This window comes from Heterodontus francisci, chromosome 37 (genome assembly GCF_036365525.1).
Source record: "Heterodontus francisci isolate sHetFra1 chromosome 37, sHetFra1.hap1, whole genome shotgun sequence".
Classification (NCBI taxonomy): Eukaryota; Metazoa; Chordata; class Chondrichthyes; order Heterodontiformes; family Heterodontidae; genus Heterodontus; species Heterodontus francisci.
In genome coordinates, this window is record NC_090407.1 from 26,926,794 (window position 1) to 26,949,894 (window position 23,101).

Below are 23,101 nucleotides of genomic sequence, written 5' to 3' on the forward strand. Positions count from 1 at the left end.
CAGGTTTGATCCCTGATCTGTCCTGAATTTGCTGATCAGCCAAATAGTGATAGAGGGTACTACACTTTGCCCCAGTGTCATTGGCTTAAGGAGAAAGGAAAGAACGAGCTTTAATTTGTATAGTACCTTATCAAATCTTCGAGATGCCCTGAGATGCATTAAAAACCAGCAAGTGACTTTTAAGGTGCCAGCGATGCTGTTCTGTACGCAGCAACCAATTTGCACACAAGGAGCTGAATTTTGAAAGCTTGCCGAGCATCAAAAAAGGCGCAGCACACACGCACCTTGTGCGCTGTTGAGCCGCCGCGATACTTGGCGCAGTGACTCATTTACATGGAGGGGCAGAATGCCCACCCCCGATGATGTAGAGGGGGCAACCGCTCCGTCCCCAGCAACAGCGTCTGGCACCGCCGTGCAGTTGCCAGCGCCATTTTTTAAGGGCTTCAAGCCCTTCAATGACATTTAAATTTTTGAAGGTCCTGGTCTCCGGGAAATAAAAATTAAATTTTATTACAGCTTTGAATTCCATTTCCCGCCCCCCATGAGTGATCAATATATAAATTGCCCCCCGGATGGAGATCCAAAGGCGTGGAAGTTTGGGCCACCGGCCACAATATCAGCGTGGGCCAGCCGTCGGGACAATGTAACTGCTTTTGCATTTATTTAAATATTTAAATGAAGGCTCCTCCGCTAAGTGGTGGAGGGTGGATGCTGCCCCAAGGCCTCGCACTCGCCAGTAAAAGGCGGTGGGGCCTTCCTGGCATCGAGGCCCATGGTGGGCCTCTACCGCAAATATTTTCTAGGCCCCCAACGTCAGGGGGCTTAGAAAATGCAGCCCAAGGTGTCTCAAATAATAAATAAATTTACCATTAATTTTTGTTGTTGTAGATGGTTGATGGGAAAATTCCAGGCCATAAAAATTCATACTACCAATTGAGCCAAGCTGACACAATGTTTAAAAAAAAAGAGATAAAATAGCTTAGATGGCTGGTATAATTCTCACGGCACTGTTTTAATCATATTTATGATGAGTCTTCAGCATTATGTTGTTCTAATGCTCTTTGGTGGATTTATGGCTGTTGTAGGCATTCCTTCTGATTGGTGCATGAATCTGGACACTCTGAAGGAGAGTTTCCGTATTGCTAGCAGTTTCAACTGGTCTGATGTGGATCTCTCCCAGTTCCAAGGTAGGTTATTGATAATGTGGAGCTGTGCTCCCTACCCACTATGGCTAATCGGAGCTCTCCAAGGTGCAGGATTCTGCTTCCTGTCAGCAGAAGTAATAAAATGAAGACCAGGCAATTTAAAAATAAAATGTAACCCAGAAGGTTTGTGAAACCTTTCAGGCCTCAAATGTTATAATTAAGCACATGTGCCTGTGTGTCTTAGGGCAATTTATTTTTGCTGAAGGAGATTAAACCATTGCTATTTCTGCTATAATATCTTTGTACAATTTGGGTACTTCATCCCTGCAGTAAAGTCTCTAATGGGTATAACGTCGTGCAAGTTTGCATTTAGTTCTCATCTGACTCAGGTTATGAATTGTGGGTTTAATCTGTTTTGTCCTGCCACGCTGACCACACATCCACAAACCAACCTGACCCTGTGCACACAACAAAATTGGCTGATAGACTTTGTGCTCAATGTGTGGAGCTAGGTCAGGGGTTAGCGTTCTTGAGTTTTATTTTTGCTATTTTATTTGGTTAATCCTTTTGTTTATGTTACTGTAGTTGGCCTTTTAAAAAAAAAACCTGCTTTGCCTGTCAGGCTGTGGACCCATTGGTTCTTTAGCCTCTTGTTTCCCTGGATTCTCTCCTTAACGCTCTGTCATGCCTTTTATCCGCAGGTCTGATGGAGAGTATGAAACAGGCGGATCTCAATAACTGGTCACTCGATCCTGTTCAGTTTGCGGACTTGTGCTCTTCCCTAAACCAGTTCTTCACACAAACTGGTCTGATCCAGTCACAAGGGAATTTGCAGCCCTCGGTTTGTCACAGCACAATGCATTCGCAGAAACCAAACCAGCACATCAGTACAGGTATAGACTCCAAAACATAGAGCTAGTTATAGCTTTTAATTTATCGATAAGGTACTCACACGGGTGAAGCTTTAAAGATGGTTAATTTTTTGTTTGTTAGGCCATGGCAATTCAGTAAATTGTTACTCAGATTTAACCCCAAGAAAAAAGTGCCAAGCAGGCCATTATTTTATTTAATTTATGTTTACCTTTTATAAGTCCTAATTTATTTCAGAAGGACAGGGAAAACAGCCAACATTATTGTGCAAAGGAAAGGAGTTTGGTTTTATCTGCCTCTGAATCATCTCATTCATTACAAATAAAAACCGAGTGTGTCTCTCTTTGGAGATAGCAATCAGTTTGCACACTGTGCCCTGGACTTGTCTCTGCAGATTTGTCAAACACATCAGGTACCTCCACATAAAAGGCTGTGACAATTTGAGCTAGATGCTTCTGTTCGCTCCTGAAATCCCAAAAAAAATCATTTGGGGGATGGTGGGGGCACGTGGGTGGAGAAACAGAACCAAACTTGCAATAAAGGAGCCAGAATTTTAGCCTGGTTTTCATTTGATGATCTGTGTTTATAATGTGGTGAAGCAATAAAATGAGAACCATCCAAAAATGCACTGCACGTCAGATTGTGTGTTAATAAAGGAGTTTTGCAGTTCAGCCTGGTGACACTCTCCCTTATTCTCTAACTCCTAACCTACAATTTATGTTTACAGCATCTGTTCTCCAGGTTTAACAGCTCTTAATTGTACCTGTATTTTGAAATTAACTGTTCCTTTTTTTACAGCTTCTCTGTTCCCTGTGCAAATTTACTGATATTCTGCTTAATTCTTGCAGGTTTCTCCAATTCCTCGTGATTACTTTTGTTTGCACGTTTTATTTTGCCTTTCTGTTCCACTCGAGAGCTCCCGCTTTGTATTTGCAATAATTAGGTCTCTATGCCTCTCCCATTCCTTATTGGTTTCTAATTACATTTGACAGCTTTTCTGCTTACTGCTTACTCCTGACTGCTTTTTCTCACTACATGTCAGCTTTCAGTTGCAGGTTGCAGCTATTCTTCTGCATACTTTATTCACCATTTAAAGCCATATCTCATATTGCAAGCATTGGCTATTATTTCACTCTGCCCTACTAAACAGGATTACAAAGCTCAAAATTAAGGATGTAGAAGGACTGGTCAGTAGCTAATAGAGGCCATTGGTCTACTATAAAAATAGAGCTTGTTTACTCTAGTGTTAGAAGTTAAGAACTCTCCTGATGGCTCATTTGGTTGAGGGAGTAAGTAGCTGTGCCATATCGACCAAGAAGGTCCATGTCCAGTCCCTTGTGATTTCAGCCAGTGGTAGGTGACTATAATTGGCCTTGGCCCCCTAGAGTTTAAGGTTAAAAATTCTGTTGAGTTCCTGCTCCCAATCACTATCAAACAATTCCTGCTCAGCCACTCACTACTGTAACCATCTGAGCTGTGGAGTCTATATAGAGACTGAGTGAGGGCAGGATCAGGTCTGGGTTTGGTGCAGTTGAATAGCCCAGTGCCACGCATACACAAAAGAATGGCTCTATGACTCTAATGGGTATTTGAGCAAGGTAGTGACTGGTGACCAATGTTTATTACTTTCTCCACTTCATTTTCTATTGGTCTCTTGCTTTGTCTCCATCCAAGAGATCGAGCAGACATGCGACTCGATCTGAGTTCTTTATCACTGTCTCTAATCATCTACAAGATGCTGTATAAGTGGGCACAGGGATGTCCTGAATTTCTCACCCTCCCTGTGACAAAACACTAGTCTTCACTCAGGACCTCTCGACAATGTAACTGCTCAGACTATAGACTCTATGCATGAATATCATGTTGGATCTCCACTGTACTGTGCCTCCACACCACCCATTGTCTTAATTTCCAAAACATCACTATTGTGTGCTATTTCAGAACCTGAAAATGCAGCCACTCCTTTATTCATGGGTTAGTAAGCAGGTCTGAGAAACAAAATTGCCATGAGCCAACGGTAATTTTTAAAATTCTGAATATTTTAATATATTATAAAAACAGCAGTAAAAGTGTGTATGTATATGTTGCTGTGTGCATTAATAGACAAATGTTCAACTTGCTATTTGTGATGTTTCTTCCCCAGTTGAAGGCTGATTAAAATCTTAGTGTTTGGGATTTATTCAATTTGCTAGGATTTCCTTCTGTGATCTAATCATCGGTTTTATGTGGCAGTGCCAACAAGCAACAATTAAATTCATGTATATATTCATGCATGAGTTCACGCAGTACATTTTATTACATCAACTGAAGAGAAAAAACTTAAATCGTACTATTAACCAAATTTCACAACGAGCGAAGGAAATTGTGATGAGAAAATAACACTATATCTATGTGGGATGAAACCCGAGTTTCAAACCCAAGTTCAAAGATAAAAGTGCAGCATGCTTGCCTTTCTTAAGGTAGTCTTGATATTTGTTTCTTCCAAATTTGGAAATAAATAGTAGATGATGGGAACAAGTACAGGGTTTGGATTATTCCCGTCCCCTTTAATGGACATTAATTTGACATTGCATCCTCAAATTTTGTATCATATTGAAAAATTCAGTGCTGGAGATGATTACTTGAATGCTACATGCAGTTATTATGAGTTAATTCACCCAAACATGACAGAAACATTGAAAAATAACAGCCAGCTATAAAACAGCCTCCAACATGTTTTACATGAAGTGGAAATGAATGTAAGGTTTAATGTTCTTGATTAGTCACATAAAATTGCAACCATTTCTTCATCAGCTCTGTACATTTCCTCAAGTTGTCCTTTATTTGTTGGAGAACAGGCCGGATATGTTCATTTGGATATGACACTGGTGCTGGATTTGGTTATTTGACACTGTTGATGTGTTTGTTTGCACTGAAGTGGTGATTTCTCACTCCTGCACCACTTTCTCACACAGGAAGCTTGTACATTGACTCCAGACAAAACCTTCCTGCTTCAATGATGGGGCCCCCTGGGTACCCCCATCTCCCACCTCTCAGTACCCCAGGACCAACTATGACAGGTAATTGCCCCATATTAACTGCTTATCCCTGGGGCTGCCACCCTATCAATTTCCTCCCTTCTTTCTCTTCCCTTTTGACCTGCATGTTGTATGCATGTCTGGGATCCTGGGTGCACCTTACTTGCATGTTTCTGCCAGAGACTGGAAACGGTTAGAAATGAGTGGTTTACAATCAACCTGCTTTTGTAATGCATCCTTAAATAAGGCAGGCACTGGTGGGAATAGGACTTCTGCGGTATCATTTTGCTCATTGTCCAATTGTTTAGTGCCTTTTCAGCATGTCCTAGTTGATGGCATTTGCCTTCAAGTCGGGAGGTTGTTATTTCAAGTCCTACTCTCCAGTCCAATAAGTCCTTTGGAATGCCCTGATGGTGTGAAAAAGGACTATATAAAACCAAGCTCCTTTTCTTAAAAAAGAACAGACACAGCTGCTCCAGAATTGCATTATAACAGATCCCTGGCAATTTCATTTTGAGTTTCTGACGCAGTCGCCCCTTTAAAGTTTGTGGTTAGATTACATTTGATAGCAGCCCAACAATTCACAGTTTAAAATTCCTGGAGGTTGAAAAACTATATTCAATTTTGTTTAACAATAACCATTTTCCTGCCCAACATCATCTTTCTCCTCTCATTTTGAGCAAAATTTTACCATCTATATGGAGCCTTGAACTAACTGGTACCTTAGCCTATTTGCATGCAGATCTGTTTTATTAGCAATGATTTATCTGTGAAGAGCATTTTTCAACCCAGGACTTTCATCCAAGGACTTGATGCATTCATCAGTGCATTCAAAAACGGAGGAAACTGTCCTTCACATTTAGACCGTTGGTGCTGGAGTAAAATGCATAGCCAAATGCAGTTTGCACACTGCATAGTATAAGGAAATGCAGATGAACAATTAAGCACTGTTATTTGTACATTAGTTTCCTAATGAGTGAGTTGACATAATGGGATGAATTTGATACTGTTTTACATCTTTTTAAAAATATGCATTTCCATTTTACTACTTGATTTAAGCACTGCTACAAACAAATGAATAAATTCCAAATGCCACACTTCAAACCTCATTCCTGACAACTACATGTGGACTATCAGAGGAGTGCTGTGTCGGTTGGTTGAATAAAGCCTGCATTAGCAAAAGTGCATTATCAAAAATATACTTTATTGTGCAGCAGCTAATGTGCCTTGATGTTGGAGTTTTACATTGCTCCCTCAATGACTTTTTGGCAGCAGTAATGTGTAGCATACCAGAATATCCTAGGTTAATTTCCCAGTCTGTGAATCTTAGGCAGGGTGACAGTAGGTTGCTTCTAGATTAGTGAGGGGAAAAATCAGCCAGGCATTCTGCTCCTGATTGTGATTCAGTGACCTCTGCTAGAAGTGTGCACAAGTGTGGACATAAGGTCAGGGCAGCATTGAGTTAACTGGATGCCCAAAACAGTGTAGTTATCCTCAACATTCATCAGGACTCTCATGGAGAATGACCTCTTGGCTTAGGTACTGGAGGGCAGTCTGCACCCTTGGAACTCAGTCCAAGCATGATTCTCCCCCACAAAATCTTATTACACCTGCCTTCCTGATTTATAAAAAAAAGTGTACTTATGGTGAAATTACTTTGGGATGGAAACCTATAGTGATGTGATTTAGTTGTAGAGTCATGATGGCACAGAGGGGGGCATTTGGCTCATCAGGACAATGCAGCTCTCTGTATTGCTCTACAATCAGTCCCATTACCCCGCTCTATCCCTGTAGCCCTGCAAGTTTAATTCCATCCAGTGCCCATCCAGTTTCCTTTTGAAATTATTTATTGTTTCTGCTTCCACCACCCTCGTAGGCAGCGAGTTCCAGGTCATTACCACTTGCTGCATAAAAAAAGTTTTTCCTTGCATCCCTCCTGCATCTCTTGCCCAAAACCTGAAATTTGTGTCCTCTAGTCCTTGTGTCATCAGCTAATGGGGACAGCTTTTCTTTATCTGCTCTATATAAACCTGTCTTAATCTTGTACACTTCTATCAAATCTTCCCTCAATCTCCTTTGCTGCAAGGAGAACAACCCCATTTCTCCAACTTAACCCTGTAGCTAAAATTCCTTGCCTTGGAACCATTCTGCTAAATCTTCTCTGCACCTTCTCAAGGACCCTCACATCCTTCCAAACGTGTGGTGATCAGAACTGGATGCAGTACTCTAGTTGTGGCCTAACCAGAGCTTTATAAAGGTCCAACATAACCACCCTGCTTTTGTACTCAATCATTCTATTTATGAAGCCCAAGATCCCACATTTTGCGAACAACTCTATCACAGATGTGCAAGGCAAATATTCATAGAGCATTAGTCTGGTTGGGTGGAAGAGTAGGATGCTTTGTGGTCATATGTTCCTCTGAGAACTTTTTTGTTTCCTGGATTTGGGAGGCATATTGACGTGATGTACAGTTTTGGGTATCTCATTCTGGGAAGCACTCATGATGCTAGTTTTTTTGATATACCTTCAAAGATGCAGGTGTGATCTGCTGGTGCTGCACTGTGATAAGTCAAAATACAGCTACACCAGTGTAAATATATTGTCTAACAAGTTAGAGTATCAAAAATTGTTTGTATTTCTCATGCAATAAGCTGAACTCAGCAACTTTTGAAACATTGCAGTTTAGTTGTAAACTTTCAAGTATATGCTTGAAGGTAAAGCAACCCAGTTTCAAAGTTGAATCAATTCCAAAAAATTTTAATTCTTGCATGAGGGCCAGAAAAATTCATACTTTGATATTTTAAGAAGGCAGCTCTTTCCCTGGACTGTAGTCCTGTGTACACTGGTAACTTTCCTCATTGTACTTACCCCATCGAGCAGTCTTTGATTTGAAATCAGCAGCCAGAGCCTGAACTAATATTGGGAGGGTGGAATGCACTGGTGTGGTGTTGATGTTGGGTCCATTGACTGTGGAAGGAGACAGGAGATAAAATTTGACACCCCCCCCCCCCCCCCCACCTCCCTCGCACCCCAATAAGCCACACATCATCTTTTAATGGTATTCCAAATTTGTTCCCTCTTACTGGTATCTAGTTGAAGCCAACAAATCTCACACGGAAAGACTTTCAGCCCCTCACTACACTATGAAAAGTTAATGCAGAATCTGTGTACTCTGTTTCTGCTCATGCTGTTCTGTGACCTGCAGTAGGAAGTCCAAGAGTACACTAACTAGGAAGTCTTTAGTTTCTATTTGATTTTTCCTCTACTAGGTAATTCACTGTGTAGGAAATCATGGCTATTAATATATAGTTCATTACTGGTGCGTGGGACTAGTACAACATTTTGTTTCAGGAACAAAAACAAGAAATGCTGGAGTCACTCAGCAGGTCTGGCAGCATCTGTGGAAAGAGAAGCAGAGTTAACGTTTCGGGTCAGTGACCCTTCTTCGGAACCCTGATTTTGTTTCAGGAATGTGCTGTGTGTTGATTTGTTTATTTTTCAAATCCTCATCCCCTTCACTTTTCTTGCCTCCTTTATTTCCCCACACTTCTGAAAGCTTTGACTCATGCTGAACAGTGGCACTGGGAATCCCCTGTTGCTTGAATTTTCGCAATGAATATTGGCACCTATTTGACCATGCAGGTCATGTGTAGTCCTGGCCTCAATACACTCTGTGCACTTTCCAGCTTGTTACTTCAGGTTATATTGAGGTCCAAAAGCCTGGGTTGATTTGCTTCCCTCCCCCATCCTCCCCCCTCTGTCCAAGTGGCTTTAAAGCCCATTCTACATTTAAAATTTGGGCTTGCACCTGCATTATATGCATGACTTTGCCGTTTCTACAACTTTAACTGTGCCTTCTGTGCCATCTCACCAGTTTCTTCCTCCCGCCCTTGCATCAGATACAATTCACACTACAAATGAGAAAATTCACTGCGCAGTTTCCTGGGCCTGTATGCAACTTGCGTGCATATGCTTTTATGTTCCTTCTCCAGAGTTCACAATTTATGGAAGTGTCAAGAAAACCTTTCCTTGGAACACCCAGTGCCTTCCAACCTACCATGATGTATTGAGAATTTTAGATTTAGAAGGTCTGCAGTGCTCATAAACCTGGAGTTGATTCGTCAGTTTGATTAATTGAGCTCTATTATGGCTGTGGGGTGCACTGTGCCATTCATTTCTGACTGCCAGTTTCATAAGGGAGAAATATTGAAACTATGGGGGCAGGTGGGGAGTATGTAAATGACAGCTGAAAGCCAATGCATTTAGCCAAAGAAATGAAAAGATCCCTGTGTTAGTTGACCTCACCCATTGTGCTCCAGTTGTTCTTGAGTTATGCCTATGAGAAAAAAAGCCAGAGTTCTACTTCAGTTTTTTTTATTCAATGACTGCTGTTGGAAAGTGCTTAAAATGTAGTGAAGAAAGGATCATGTTCCTCTTGATTATAGGCAGTTGAATAACTGTGCAAGGCTGATACATGAAGAATGGACATTTGAGTGAGATACTGGAGCATTGCTGACAATCATGGAACTATAACCCCCTATGAGTCGGCGTAAATGGAAGAATATTGGAGGGAAAAGAAAGACAGCGAGTACAATGGAGCGAATCATACCTACTGTGACTTCCATATTAGGCAAAGCCAACATCAGCCTAAGCATTGCAACGGAAGGTCCCATTTTCTGTCAAGTTATGAGCATTTGTTTAGTTGCCCTGTGCTGAGGTAGTTTTCTCCTTCCGTGCCAGCTTCCAACCCAAGTGTCCATGACGAGGGATTAACACCAGAAAACCTGTTGCTCAGGGCCCATCCAACAGATTGAGTAGTATCACTATGGACCAATAATGTGACCCAACATCCACATGCACTGTCCAGTGAAAGTCACTGGATAATGATCAGGAATAAGAACCCCAGATAATTTCCCTTAAACCCCACGCCTCCCCAAAACAGAAGCTGAATGTATAATTAAAAACATCTAGGTTTGTTCCTGCACTGCACATATGACTTTCCTGTCTCATGTCCTATATTAAACCATCTCCACCAGTTTCTCCCTCCAATCCTTGCTATTAGGCATAAGTAGCTGTAGTAAAATTCCCTGCCTTGATTCCCATATCAGTGTTTGACCTGCATCAGTGGTCCTTTGGAACACTGAGCTAACACACTTGTCCAAGGATTCAGTCACATTGCCATAAATATCACTGCACTTAAAGGAGCTTTGAAATCAACTATAATAGGCCCAACCTGCAACACCACTCCTGATGGTTAGGGGCAGATGATGGCGTAGTGGTAATGTCACTGAACTAGTAATCCAGAGGCTCCGGCTAATGTCCTGGGGACATTGGTTCAAATCCCACCACAGCGGTCGGTGGAATTCAAATTCAATTAATTAATAAAAATCTGGAATTGAAAGCTAGACTCAGTAATGGTGTCATGAAGCTATCATTGATTGTCGTAAAAACTCATCTGGTTCACTAATGCCTTTAGGGAAGGAAATCTGTCATCTTTACCTGGTCTGGCCTACATGTGATTCCAGACCCACAACAATGTGGTTGATTTTTAACTGCTGTCTGAAATGACCTGGTAAGCCACTCAGTTGTCAGGGACAATTAGGGTTGGGTGGCAAGTGCTGGCCTTGCTGGCGATGCTCACATCCCATGAAAGAAGGAACAAAATGTCCACCACATTGAACAAAATGGCAGCACCAAAATCATCTAGACTAATCAACCAGTGGAATACTTAGGAAATAATGAGAAAGAGGGCTTTTTTGGTGGTGTACTTGGCTCCATTTTATTCAGTGGTAGATATGCAGTAGTAACTTAGAATGGTGGCTTGCAAGTTGGCCCTAGAACAGTTGAGATCTGTGCTCCTTCAAGTGGATTGGTACTCCTGGAAATGTACCCGAGGCGTACTTGGATGGTTTTGTTGGTGTAGTTTTCTGAAGGATCGTTGATGCGAGCCAAATACGGACTTTGGAACCATGACGAAATGTTCTCATTATTGTAGCGGAGTGGCTTTTATGCAATAAGTTTGTGCAGCAAAATGGGACGTGCTGTGTAATGTAAAATCATAGTTATCTGGAAATATGTGAATGGAATGCTTATGGTGACTGTTTTTGCGCTGTCAGAATCTTGAAGTTACATTGCAACTTTCTTGTTTGCTGTCATGCTAGTGTTGGCCTGTATTCAATATATTCAAATCCCCAGTGCATTTCTTCTCACTTGCTGCACTGCAAAACTGGTGCGTGGTGGTCAGTGAAGTGGAAATAAATTGAAATTTACCAGTTGTAAGTCACTGTAACTCATTGGCACATTGTGTTGTCATTTAGGTTAATTATAACACAAACTGAAATGTACCTTGGATTTTGGCCAGAAACTTATTTGATTTAATCTTAGCACTAATGTGGCAAGCAAACCCAAATATTTTAAATTCCATTGCATGTCTGTATCATTCCTCCTAGTCTCTGGAAGTACTGGTGTAGTGTGATATTTTCCCTTGGCTTACATGGGAAAATGATCCATACTTGGATGCAAGTTCAGGCCGACTGTTTAAAGGAGAGACAGTGCTGATACCTGTGGTTATAAAACTTCAGTTTTCTACAGTGTTTTTTCCAGAGATTTAATTAAAAAGGCCCAAGGAAGAGGTTAGGAAATTTATTTTGCACTGAGACTGACTAAGACACAACTGCCTGACCAGAAACACAGGTTGGAAGCAGGATTTGCAATAGCTGTTAGAAGGAAAATGGATAAATCTTTTGCACAAAAAAGGTATGGCAATGGAACAAAGTGGTTAGCTCTTTAAGAGCCAGCACTGGCAAGATGGGCCAAATAGTTCCACCTTTGCTGTATAATTCTATGATTTAAGAAGTTGACTAATTTCTTGACCCAGGCAAATTGCTCACTGTGATGAAATGTTGAAAAGCTGAGGGATGTGAGTTTAAAAATAGTTAGAAATTTGAGGGTAAGAGGAGGAGTTGTGAAATTTTTTCACAAAAACTAATAGCTGTAGAGAAAGTTATTGGGAAAAGATATTGCAGCAGATAACAGCAATGGATTAACAAGACAACTGGTGTTTTCTGGAGAAAGAGGACATTGGAGTATGAGAGAAGGCAGGTAGGGAATTGGAGCTGATTTATCAAAATCAGGTCTTATGGGTGCAGTGCCTAAATTTATTTTTCATATAGGCAATTAGTCCACACTCTACCTGTTTGTCCAATAAAAAGGCCAGTATGTCACACATTCAAGTGGGAGGACAGCCTAAGGTTTTTTCCCTCCCTACTGCATATGCCAATTCAGTGTGTGCAGCCACTGAAAAGAGATGCTGTACTGTTACCAAGTGGTTTTCAAACTGGAATGCAAAGCCACAGTTCCACTGTGTTGCCTCTTCCAAGGCCTCTGACTACTCTGATACATCAAGTTTGATTGATTGTTTGAACTTGAATCAGTGCATGGGGGTCACCGAATAGTAATGAGTAGTGAGCCATCGAGGTGGAGTTCCCAAGTTCCCCAGCTTTGCTGAATTGGTTAATCTGAGTGGGGTAATTGGAGTGGTACAATTGGTGCCCCCTAGGACAGTAAGGGCTAGGAGGGAAATCAGCTGAGATTTCAACTTCATCAGTGATTGCTATCCTGGCTGGAAAGTACACATGTGCAGATTGGCTGAGAACATGGTTCGGTAGCTGTGATACCCATTGTGGTAAAACAGCCAGCTAACACTTCATGTCTTGGGTTACATGAAGATTGGGCACTTGAATGAGGTACTGGAGGGCTGCCTGTCACCTATGGAAATGTATCTCAGCACTTTTGCAAGAAGCAGGGAAGAAACAGGTTGGGGGGTGGAGAAGTCTCCCTTTATTTAAAAAAAAATTCTGGTGTTAAGTCACTTGCTCTGACAGTTTCTTTTAATGGGATGAGTATAATCTCAGTGTAGAATGTTCAAACATATTGAGCTGCATATAATGAACTGTTTTAAGCATGGACTGTTAGTCTATTGTAATTGCCTGCTTGATGTATCCCTCCCAGTGATTTGAGCTCCAGGATCAGGTGCAACTTGGTAGGCAGCACAGTATATAGCTACAGTTGACATGGCTTCCTGCCACTGCTGAGCCCAGTACTCAAGCTTGAGTTTTTAATGTTCAGGCCATGCCACAGTTACAGCTGGTCTGTTTGCTCAAGTTGAAGACTCTTTTGTAAAATTTCCAACAGCAAACCAGTTTCATTGCCTACAATGAATGCTAATTTATCAAAGCAGCATTGGTGTCTGCTGGAAGTAGATTTACTGCCAAAGTCTATGGACTTTGGGATTGGAGGTTTTTTTTTAATCTGTTGTGAACATTTGCCTGTCCTCAGCCCAACTGTATAAAACCCTCACATTAATCTCAGTATCCACTGTATAATTTATGAATTCTATATAACTTATTACACAAACAGTACACTTCTCATAGCCAGTCTTTTACTTCGTATTCAAATACTGTAATTTTCCATTATGTTTCTGCTCAGCAGGGCACCATGCAGGAATGAACCAGCAGCACATGATGTCACCTTCCAACTTCCCAATGCACAGACCGATGTCTCAACACCACAACCCTGCAGACGATATCCAGGATGATTTCGACTGGGATTCCATTGTCTAACTTTTCTTCCTAAGGACAAGCCTGTCGGAAGCCCTTCCTGTCAGTGTGACTCAGATGTTCTTTTAGCTTCTTGCTTACTTGTGTCGGCCGATGCTGGCCACAATCGCTGGACTGCTGCCTGGACACAGCCCCACCGTGACTGTGCTAGAGAGCTGTACTTTCGGTGGGGAAACACGCCTTCTGCTTGCAGTCACTACAGAAATGTGGAGTTACCTGTCGGCCGCTCGGCGGTGGAGCAGTGGTAACAAGCAATGAAGCATTTTCTAATTCTGAACAGAATTTTTTTTTTTTTTGTTTTTGTGTTTTTAAACCGAAGGGACGTGTTGTGGGTTGGTATCTGAGCAGTGCTCATCTGAGTGATGTGGCTCGGCTACAATCTGAGGTTGCGTAAGGATGGTACTATTCAGTGCAGAGTTTCTCTCCTGTGTGTGATTTGGGGGAACGCTCCAGTTGGAGGGAACAAACACTGATAGGGATCAAGGAAGCTGGCTTCTAGATGGCCTTTCCCTGGAATAGGGCCAGGAATGCAGTCATGAGCTGGGAGGGCAATCTTTTACAAAGTGAGTTTCTTTTGAGAGAATTTTGTCTATATATGGTGCTGCAAAAAAAAAAAACACCTCAATTTTGTGTTGAAAATCCAGTTGCTGTACCAGGATTAGTATTGGAATCAATACTAGGGTAGCTGGGGGAAAGTTTTCTAACAGTCCAAAGATTGCATTGATACAGCTTGCGTTAACTTTGGATCCCCAGCCTTTGTGCACACAACACCAGCTTCCAAGTCTGAACTGTTGGGATTCTTCCCAGAAATCCTGCCTGGACGCTTGTTAATAAAGCTACTACATCTCAAGAAAGTAGCAGTATATTTGGGGTTTGCAGGTATCATGTACCAAGTGTTGACGTTATATTGGTTAGTCTCCCTGAGGTAAATGTAGTTTGGTCATGAGAAAGGAGTCTGTCTCTCTCATTGAGTGGTAGTGGCTGTAATCAAGAGAAATCTCCCAAGATGAACATTGAGCAAATTCTGGTGAGTTTGTGGTCTCCAAGTTGCACAAGTACTAAAATGCAAAGGAATGAAGCACAGACTGCAGAATCTGCAAGTGAGATGTTGTGAAATGTTGACCATTACCTTTTGCTTTACCAAAAGTTATGTGATCATAGTAGGACCTAATCTGGTTACTGGCTTTCTCTCTCCTCTGCTGGCCATGGTGGAAAAGGTCACAATGCGGCATATCCTTTTTGAGGGGTGCTGCAGGGGAAGGATGTTAACCAATGCTGCATTTGTCAGCTTTGCATGTTTAGTGGTGGATAAATGAGAGTTTCATTATAGAAATCCCAGTCTGCTTTTAATACTTGTGTTGCATCTTTAAGTTTTTGATTTTTTAATCAGTTGGCAAGGAGTGGGGTTTTTGAATATGCACTTTCTGGAGCAGTGCCTACTTGATTATTCCCCCCTTTTTTTAAAACAAAAATCTATTCACTCCTTCAGTAGTGCTTTCAGATTGCTGTACTGATTGTGGATGCACAACCTTTCTCAATGTTTACAATTTAAATTGTGATTCAAGTCAAAACCCATGCTTGTAATACAAACAGGGCTCTAAGGACCCATTATTGAGTTATCGAATGGGTGCTTCCTAGTAGAACACTTGCTTTTACTGGTGCACGATGTCCTCTTACCTTCCAGCTTCTCTTTCCTTCCTGTTGCCTCATTTGCATTTGGGATTCAAGTTAAGCCAGTGGTTCAATGTATTTTTAATTCAGTTCTATTTTGTGTGCATTCTGATCTGGGACTAATGGTGTCAAAATGCACAGGGCTCAGTACTGTTCCATACTTGGCTTCCCTCACTAGAGGCTGCAGGTAAATGCTTGTGGCTATCTTGTGGCAAAAAAATCTCAAACTGCAAGATTTTAATTTACTAAATTTCCACAGATCTATCAGATGAGATGGAGACTTTCTGCAGTTCATAAATACTTGCACAGTGAAGATCTGACAACTGAGTTAGCTCACTAACACTGAACGTAGTAATTTTTTGCCCTGACTCAAGGTATCAGACTGCACATTTCTTGATATGTACAATGGAGCTGGGATTTAACTTGGGCCTGTAAGAGTTATGACTCTCTGGAAGTCACGCTGCAAGAAATCAGTTCATAATGTTTAACCTCATTTCAAGTTTTAAATGATTATGAATTCTGAACAGACAAATTTTTACAGCTGTTGTCTAAAAAAGGGGTTACAAAAAGAACTGCCTGTCAGCTAAATAGTCCCACACAGTAAAATAAACCATGCAATTACTTGTGCTGCTCAATCTAAGTGAGTTGCCAGGGTTCTGATTTTTGATTTCTGTGCTTTCCTGCTATTTCTGTACTGTCTTGCTTTGTTTCCTAAGCCTTTCATTTAAAGTTGTTTTAGTATTCTCTGTGTCTCTCTTGTTTTTCTTGAAAAAGATCTGTGCTCCTTGTTTGTTGTTCAGGACAGTTTTGTAAACATGTCGTTTGGCTCTTGCTTCAGCTTCATCAGTATTTGCCTGCTGCTTTTCATCTCCATTCTTTTAATCTTGTTCCAGTGGCAAAGAAGGGTGGTCTTTCACAGAGAGGAACGTTACTGTACAACTCAAAAGGGTTGAGCATGGGATTTTTACTTGTTCAACCCTCTTGCTGGTGTTATGCAGTTAGCTGCTGTGGGGGTTTGCATTGTTCTGTGTGGCAGTCGGTAAGTGAAATACACACAACTTGCTTCAATTTGGTAAAGGCTCTTACTCTGCATCTATACCAGCTAACCAATAGTTTGCTGTCTATAGACTTGTATCTTGTGTAGGTCAAGCTTTGTTTGTCAGAGCTATGTAAACAGGCTTCAGCAGTTATCATGGTTGCCAAAAAGCTTAACCCCTGCCCAAGTGAATACTAAATTATCAGAAATAAAAAGGGAAAGTAGAATGCTATAAATGCAGAGCATATCTGTCAGAATCTGAAAAAGAAAATAGGTTGACGTACCAATTGTGATCTTACGCCAGGTCTCTCACTCTGAAACTGATCTTGTTCTGATGCAAGATCCCACTGAGCCTGTCTCTCTTTTCCACGCGCTGACCCTTTGCTATGCAATTCAAACATTCACTGCTTTTTACTTCACTTTATAAGAGTACTTGATGAAGTAAACCAAGCAGTTTGGTTATTAATCAGAGATGTAGAGTAAATAGATTTCCTTGATTTCATGCAGCACTGTGCACTGGATGGTTTATCTTTCATTTTGTGTTGGAACTCTGCTGACATATGCAAGTACAGTTCCACTGCCACAAGCAGCCCTCTGGTGCCCAATTGGACACCACCTCAGAGTTGTCAGACAATCTTCCCATGGGGGCCGTCACAGCTGGCCTTGATGTCGTCACGCAATGTCTCCACACATACACACACACATATTTTGCTACCGAGGTCATAGGTAGTGATCAGGAGCAGAAACCTTGAATGATTAGTTTTATTTTCCAACCCCTCCCTCCCAGGGGAGTTGAGAGCACAACTGCTGCCCCACAAAGATCAGCATATACTTGGGGGTTGTGGGAGTATGCCACGGGGAATGATGTAATATTGAAACTGAGCCATTTATCAAGTATAACTGCAACACCGTATCCGAAAAATAGCCCAAAATGGAATTATGTCAGCACTTTAGCTCCTGAAGAAGGTTACAGAGATTCCAGTGAAGGGTTAAAACAGACTTAGAGATGTTATCGCCAGAGTGACTGAACTGTGTAAAATTTGCTGTGGTATAGCAAGGTAATGCTGAAATGGATGGGTCAGCTGGTGCACTTTTTTGTATTTAAAGTTAATGAAGTTTCTGGGGGAAACGATTGATGTAAACGTTTGCATTGCAAAGGTCAATAGAGGTCTCCCTTTTTTGCTAATAAGCTAAATTTGTGGTATTAAAAATATATTGCACAAAATCTGCATTCATACCTTCCTTTATGCTGCTGCTTGTCCCCTATATTGTCAAGTTTCAGCCACCCATTTTAATTATTTTATTGTAAAGCTAATATTTTACAATGCAGGGTGAAGAGATTAGTGGAGAAGTTACCATTGTACCCTCAGCAGATAGCTTGTGTAGGGCTGAAGCTTGAAGCCTAACTTCGAGGAAGCAGGAATATTTTTTACAGTTTACTCTCAAACAAAATCCTTTGCCAAAGATTCCAAGCTATGTCCTGGTTTGTCGATAAACCTAGGTTGGAACATTGCTGTGTAACTTAACAAAATTTAGTAATGCTGTTGTCTTGGATAAGCCAAAATCTTAATAGAACATTTTATAACACAGTGCTAATATACCCAAAATACAGTGCAGGAAAAAGCAATGGCACCACCTGGTGAAGGGTTGTATATTGCAGCTCCAGTCTTCTGTACAACAATGCAACAAATGGTTCAACCCTCAGAGGGTTGTGTTTGTGAGTATACTATTGGAAAGCAGAGGCACTATGTTTAATTGCCAAAAGCTTAACCCTTATGTTTGATATTTGACGATTTTGTATGTAATGTCAATCAAAATTTTGACCTTTTTTTGCAGATTTTCCATCTGATCTTTGTGAAAATTAAACTGTTGAGAATGTTTTGCATGACAGTGGGAGAGGTGTGGGCAGGCACATAGTTAAATCTACTGAAAATGTTTGTTCAGCTTCTTGTGAAATTTTAGCCCACTAAAATTTGCCCAATTTATAGTGTGTGTATATACAGACACACTCGATGAATAGTTTCCCTTTTTTTCCTAAGGCTATGTATTTACATATCTGAAGCAGATATTGAACCAGATACTGAATGCATATATCTGTGGTTTCAAGGGGTTTCAGTTATAAAATAATGTTGGCCAGAGTCTTGTTGCCTGCTCCTTTAAATTGAGGTTCTGGATTGTGGTGAGTTGTTTTCAGTTCTTGGCTAGCACTGGGTGCGGTGACTACAAATAGCTGTGCAGTCTTGTGCAAGATGTTTTCTCAGCTGCTTTTTCTCCCATGGCTGAGGCCAAAATCGATGAAATGTCAAGCACAACTTAGTGTCTGCTTATCCTAGACTTGGAATAAAAGTTGAATTTGTTAATATAAGGATGGTAAAGATGTGTCACTTTCAGAGAGGGACCTGTGCTATTTTAAGGATATCTGTCTGATGCTAGGATGAATTAATGACTAGTTACTTAGGTAGATTTTAAACATTAATTGGTTGGTATCTATCATTCTGCTGCCTCTTCATACTGTTGTTTTGTACAATCTAAGCCTTTGGCTCTGATACTCATTCACTCCCACCCCCCACCACCCCAAACAGCCGTGAAAAGCCATGTCTCTCATCTCTCAATTCCTACCTGCTGCTCTATCTCTGCACTGCCTTCCACACTCTGGCTCGGCTGCTCCCTCACTTTCTCCCCACAAAGCCCTTTGTAAACTAATGGGTTTTTTAGTTTGAGAAACTAGCTTTCTATTTTATGAAAGAAATTGTAGTTTTCTTCAGTAATATTCTGAATTTCAGACCCACAGTGAGAAACATGTGGAGCATATGTAAACTGTCCCAGCTTTGTGAAAGTACGCATGTACCATGTGTAAGTGTTCACTTCTGTGTCTCTTACCCCCGAGTTCCAATTTTTGCACATTGGAACAATTTTTTTAAAGGAAAACTCCACGTATTACCCGTGTTTGCAGAGTCTGCCAATGGTCCGGACAATTTGCTTTGCACGTAATCTCATTTGGTGTTTGGACAAGCTTGCAGAATTGGTATGACTGAGGCCTCAACGGTGCATCTCTGTGGGAGCAATCGACTTGTGCTAAATGACTTAGATTTCCCCTTCGCCCTGCCTCCAGTTATCTCTACATCTGTATTTTCATGGGCCTGCAGAGCAGTCTGGAATTTTGACCTACTCGATGTGCCCTGTTAGCCAGCTTTGTTTCTTTTAGGAGACAAGAGAGAACATCAAGACATTTGGTAGTGTCTGAATTCTAATTGTAAGAGCCATGTCATTGACTGGATCCATTGTTTACAAATGTCGGCACACTTTAAAACCACACTTTGTGTCATTTTTAAATGAAACTGCATTAAAATGACCAATGTGTTATGAATGTTTTTTTAAATATATATATATTTTTTGAAATTTAGCTTCTACGAGGAGGACTCCAGCTTAACCTGAACACTGCTGGCTTGTTTAATACTTCCTCTATTTTTAAGAAAATGAAAGGTGTAGAAATTTCCAAGATCTGGCATTTCAAAAGTCTGTGCAAGAAAGAATTGATCAGTCATTATATCAGTGTGCTTGGGTCAGGGCATGTGGAAGTCACCAAAGTAAAGGGCTAAACCCTCTCCACATATACAGATCCCTTTGGAAAATCAAAAGTTTTTTGCAGTCTGCACTGTTAGGAACTTTTTTATGTAGGTAGTGTTGAGTTCTTGCTGTTGAAAAAAAAAAAAAATGCAAATAGTTTCTCGAAAAAATATAGATAGAGAATCATCTAACTAGCAGAAGGTGGCAGCACATATTTAAGAGAAATTTTAAAGCTGCACTATTTGACAGGCCTGCCATTAAGGGCAGCTGTACTTTGTTATACAGTATGTAGGAATATAAATATTACTGACCACCTTTAAAAGGTGCATTCTATTTTTAATAAAATATAAGTAATCACTGAAATTGAAAAAATATATAGATATATATATATATATATATATAGGTTATCCTATACCCTTTTAAAGAAAACATTAAATTGACTCGATGCTGATTCAGTCTTCCCTTGATGAGGAGTGAAAAAGAAATGCAGCACTGTAGTTGGAGGACAGCAGTAGTATCAGAGGCAAGTCATATGCTTGATTATCTACCAGCAAAGTACCGAGTCCTGTCACTCAGATTTACTTGCCTCAGTTGGGAGACTTCAGCCATTTCACAAATAGGCAGCCAGGTGACAATGATGTCGGAATGGAGGGAACAACATTCAGGGTTTGCTGCCAAGCCATGACAAAGCAGTTGTGGTGGCGAGTGGGCCATTAAGGAGGAAAGCAACAGGGAGCAAATTATAAATTTAAAGACAGTAACTCCTTTCAGACCAAGAGTTGCTGAGATTTATGAACTGGGAGAGCCAATCTGTATCAAAGCCATTTTTATAAAAAATGACGAGTACAGGAGTGGAGAGAGGCTCCAAATGTTCACTTTCACAGAACAATGAAGTAGATTTTAAAGAAAGCATTTGTTATATTTGCCATTAACAGTTGGCAGAATCACTACATTAGTGATTCCTGCTGCTGTTGAGTAGCACAGTTTTAACAAGCAGCAAGGGGGTTGCTGGAGAAGGAACGTTTGTGCTGTGCTTGAGCTCAAAGTTAAGTACTCTTCAAAAAAAAAAATCAATTACAGTGCAATGGATAAAAGCTGGGATCTCACCCCATTGGCTGGAGTGGGGCAGGCCCCAGTCATGACATCATCCACTTTGTACTTGAGTTGAATCTTTCAGAACGTATTAGCAAGGTTGGATTCTTCTGTTCCAAAAATCCTGATGAATAATTTTTGTTTGTATCTTATTGACCTGTTGTCTATTTAAACGGGTAAAAATAAACCTCTGGCATCATTATCGTTTGGAAGTTAGTAATTCAGAGTTTGGAATCGAGCAACAACTTTGTGTCCAAGACATGCTGGAACCCAGGTTGGCATTGTGACGACAGAGGGTTCACAATCTCTTTGAGGATTTTATTTTCCATTTTTAATTTTTTTTTTGTCGATTTTTAAAAAAATTTATAGCCATTTCTGATGACATCGGACAGATTCTTATTAAAAAAAAAAAACTAGGGCTTTTTCTTTTTTAAAAGAAAATACAATTTGATTTACCTAATTATATATTAAAGACTATGGTGACCAGCACTTTCTTCATGAGGCTTTCTTGGAACAGAAGTCTAAAACCCTTTGGAATTGGCTAATCTCCCCTTATATACACTGCCATTGTCTTAATGTGATAGCTCCCCATGTGTTTTGCAGCAAAGAGGACACTTTGGCAGTTTCTGAACACAGGCTACAAGCAGGAGGAAGATCAACCTCTTTCTAACATAACAAAAGCAGTACTGGCTTTTGTGGCACATTTTAAACAAAAAAAAAATAAAAAAGTGTTGTGGTGTTCATGTGCTTAATTGTAAATATATTGTTTGTCTTTGAAATTGTCCTTTTATTTTCTGGGGTGGGAAGGGGGACAGGGAAGAGACCAGGGTTTTATTCTATAAAGGAATACAGAGTATTTTGATATTGTGCATTCCAAGGGTGATGTGTATATATCTATGATGTATATAGTGATGAAATCATTATCATTTTTGTGCAACACCAGCTCTTCTCTGTACTGCTGTTCTACAGTCAGTGTTTCAGTGTTTGTATTTTTTGTTACTGCACGTTTTATTAATCCTAGCTAAAACAGAAATGCACAACTATCCTTTGTATCAGTTTACTGCTGTAAAATACTACCAAATGTCATTAGTCGTTGCTGCCAGTCGTGATATGCATGGATGGCACTTATAATAAATGCTGTAGCTTCAGTTATGCGTTAAGGGCTTCTCTTTTAATGAGGTATGTTTGTAATCGAACTTGCAACAGCAGAGACTGTGTATAGAACTAACTACGTATGAGCTGTGTGTGTTTAACTTGTATGTAGGACCTTGTCACAAGGGCCATATGTTTTAAGGACTGACAGAGTTGTGTATGGGACAATTTGAATTTAAATGGTGCTCTTGGCATACAAGAACATCTAGAAACATTTTACAAATGGGCCAGTGCTGAGCAGGAAAGTAAAGATTAGGAGGGAAATCGAAGTGATGGTCACTTTAGTTTTTTTTTTATTGGAGGTTTTTGAAGACAAAGGGGTGAAGTGTTTATGAAAGGGTAGGGAAGGACATAAGCTGAAACATTGACCTATCAATGGCAGGTTAGATGCAGAGGGAGATGAGCAGATTTTAACAAACAGAGGATATACCCAAGGATATATAGCTGGGGATTTTGTAAAATCGGGAATGCAAAGGAGGTAGTTGCAAATGAGGACAGTGATCTTGTCACTAAATTGGCCAAACACAAGAGGAAATAGTGAAGTGGTGCTAGCTGAGGTTGGGGGCTTATGGATGTACCAGACTTTGTACAAGAGAAAACTCAACTACAGAGCTCTAATATAGTTGAAGTTTTACAAAGGGTCGAGAGCTTTATGTATAAGCAGGACTAGTGTCACGAGGACTGTATAAGACTCATGTTGTGAAGGCTGTGTGCATGTGTGCAGGGGTCACTAACACCATGACTCTGCATTTGTAGATGTTTGTGTAAAGGCCTCACCACTATATATACAGACTGTGTGCACAGAACCCACTAATGTGTATCCATGATGTGTGCACTTGCATGTGGGTTTCAGCATCTCCCACAACTAAAGTTGCAACAAATACAAGAAGGGTGACTGATCAACAGAAGCGATAGCTCAGGTTTTGGGGAAC

The 23,101-nt window shown here is 40.7% G+C and overlaps 1 protein-coding gene across 9 annotated transcripts in view; it reads left to right on the plus strand.

Moving 5' to 3' along the window:
* foxj3 (forkhead box J3) overlaps positions 1-22,165 on the plus strand; it is a 142,151-nt gene extending 119,986 nt beyond the window's left edge. Inside the window, exons 9-12 of one of the 9 annotated variants that reach the window (XM_068017414.1) lie at positions 1,086-1,187; positions 1,847-2,038; positions 4,970-5,074; positions 13,521-22,165. In XM_068017414.1, coding sequence (XP_067873515.1) covers positions 1,086-1,187; positions 1,847-2,038; positions 4,970-5,074; positions 13,521-13,654 — 533 coding nt within the window. In that variant the 3' untranslated portion in view covers positions 13,655-22,165. Of the gene's footprint in view, positions 1-1,085; positions 1,188-1,846; positions 2,039-4,969; positions 5,075-9,478; positions 10,141-13,520 lie in introns of those variants that run through there. The other 8 variants (XM_068017415.1, XM_068017419.1, XM_068017416.1 and 5 more) reach the window with 8 other exon arrangements.
* The last annotated feature ends 936 nt before the right edge of the window (positions 22,166-23,101 follow it).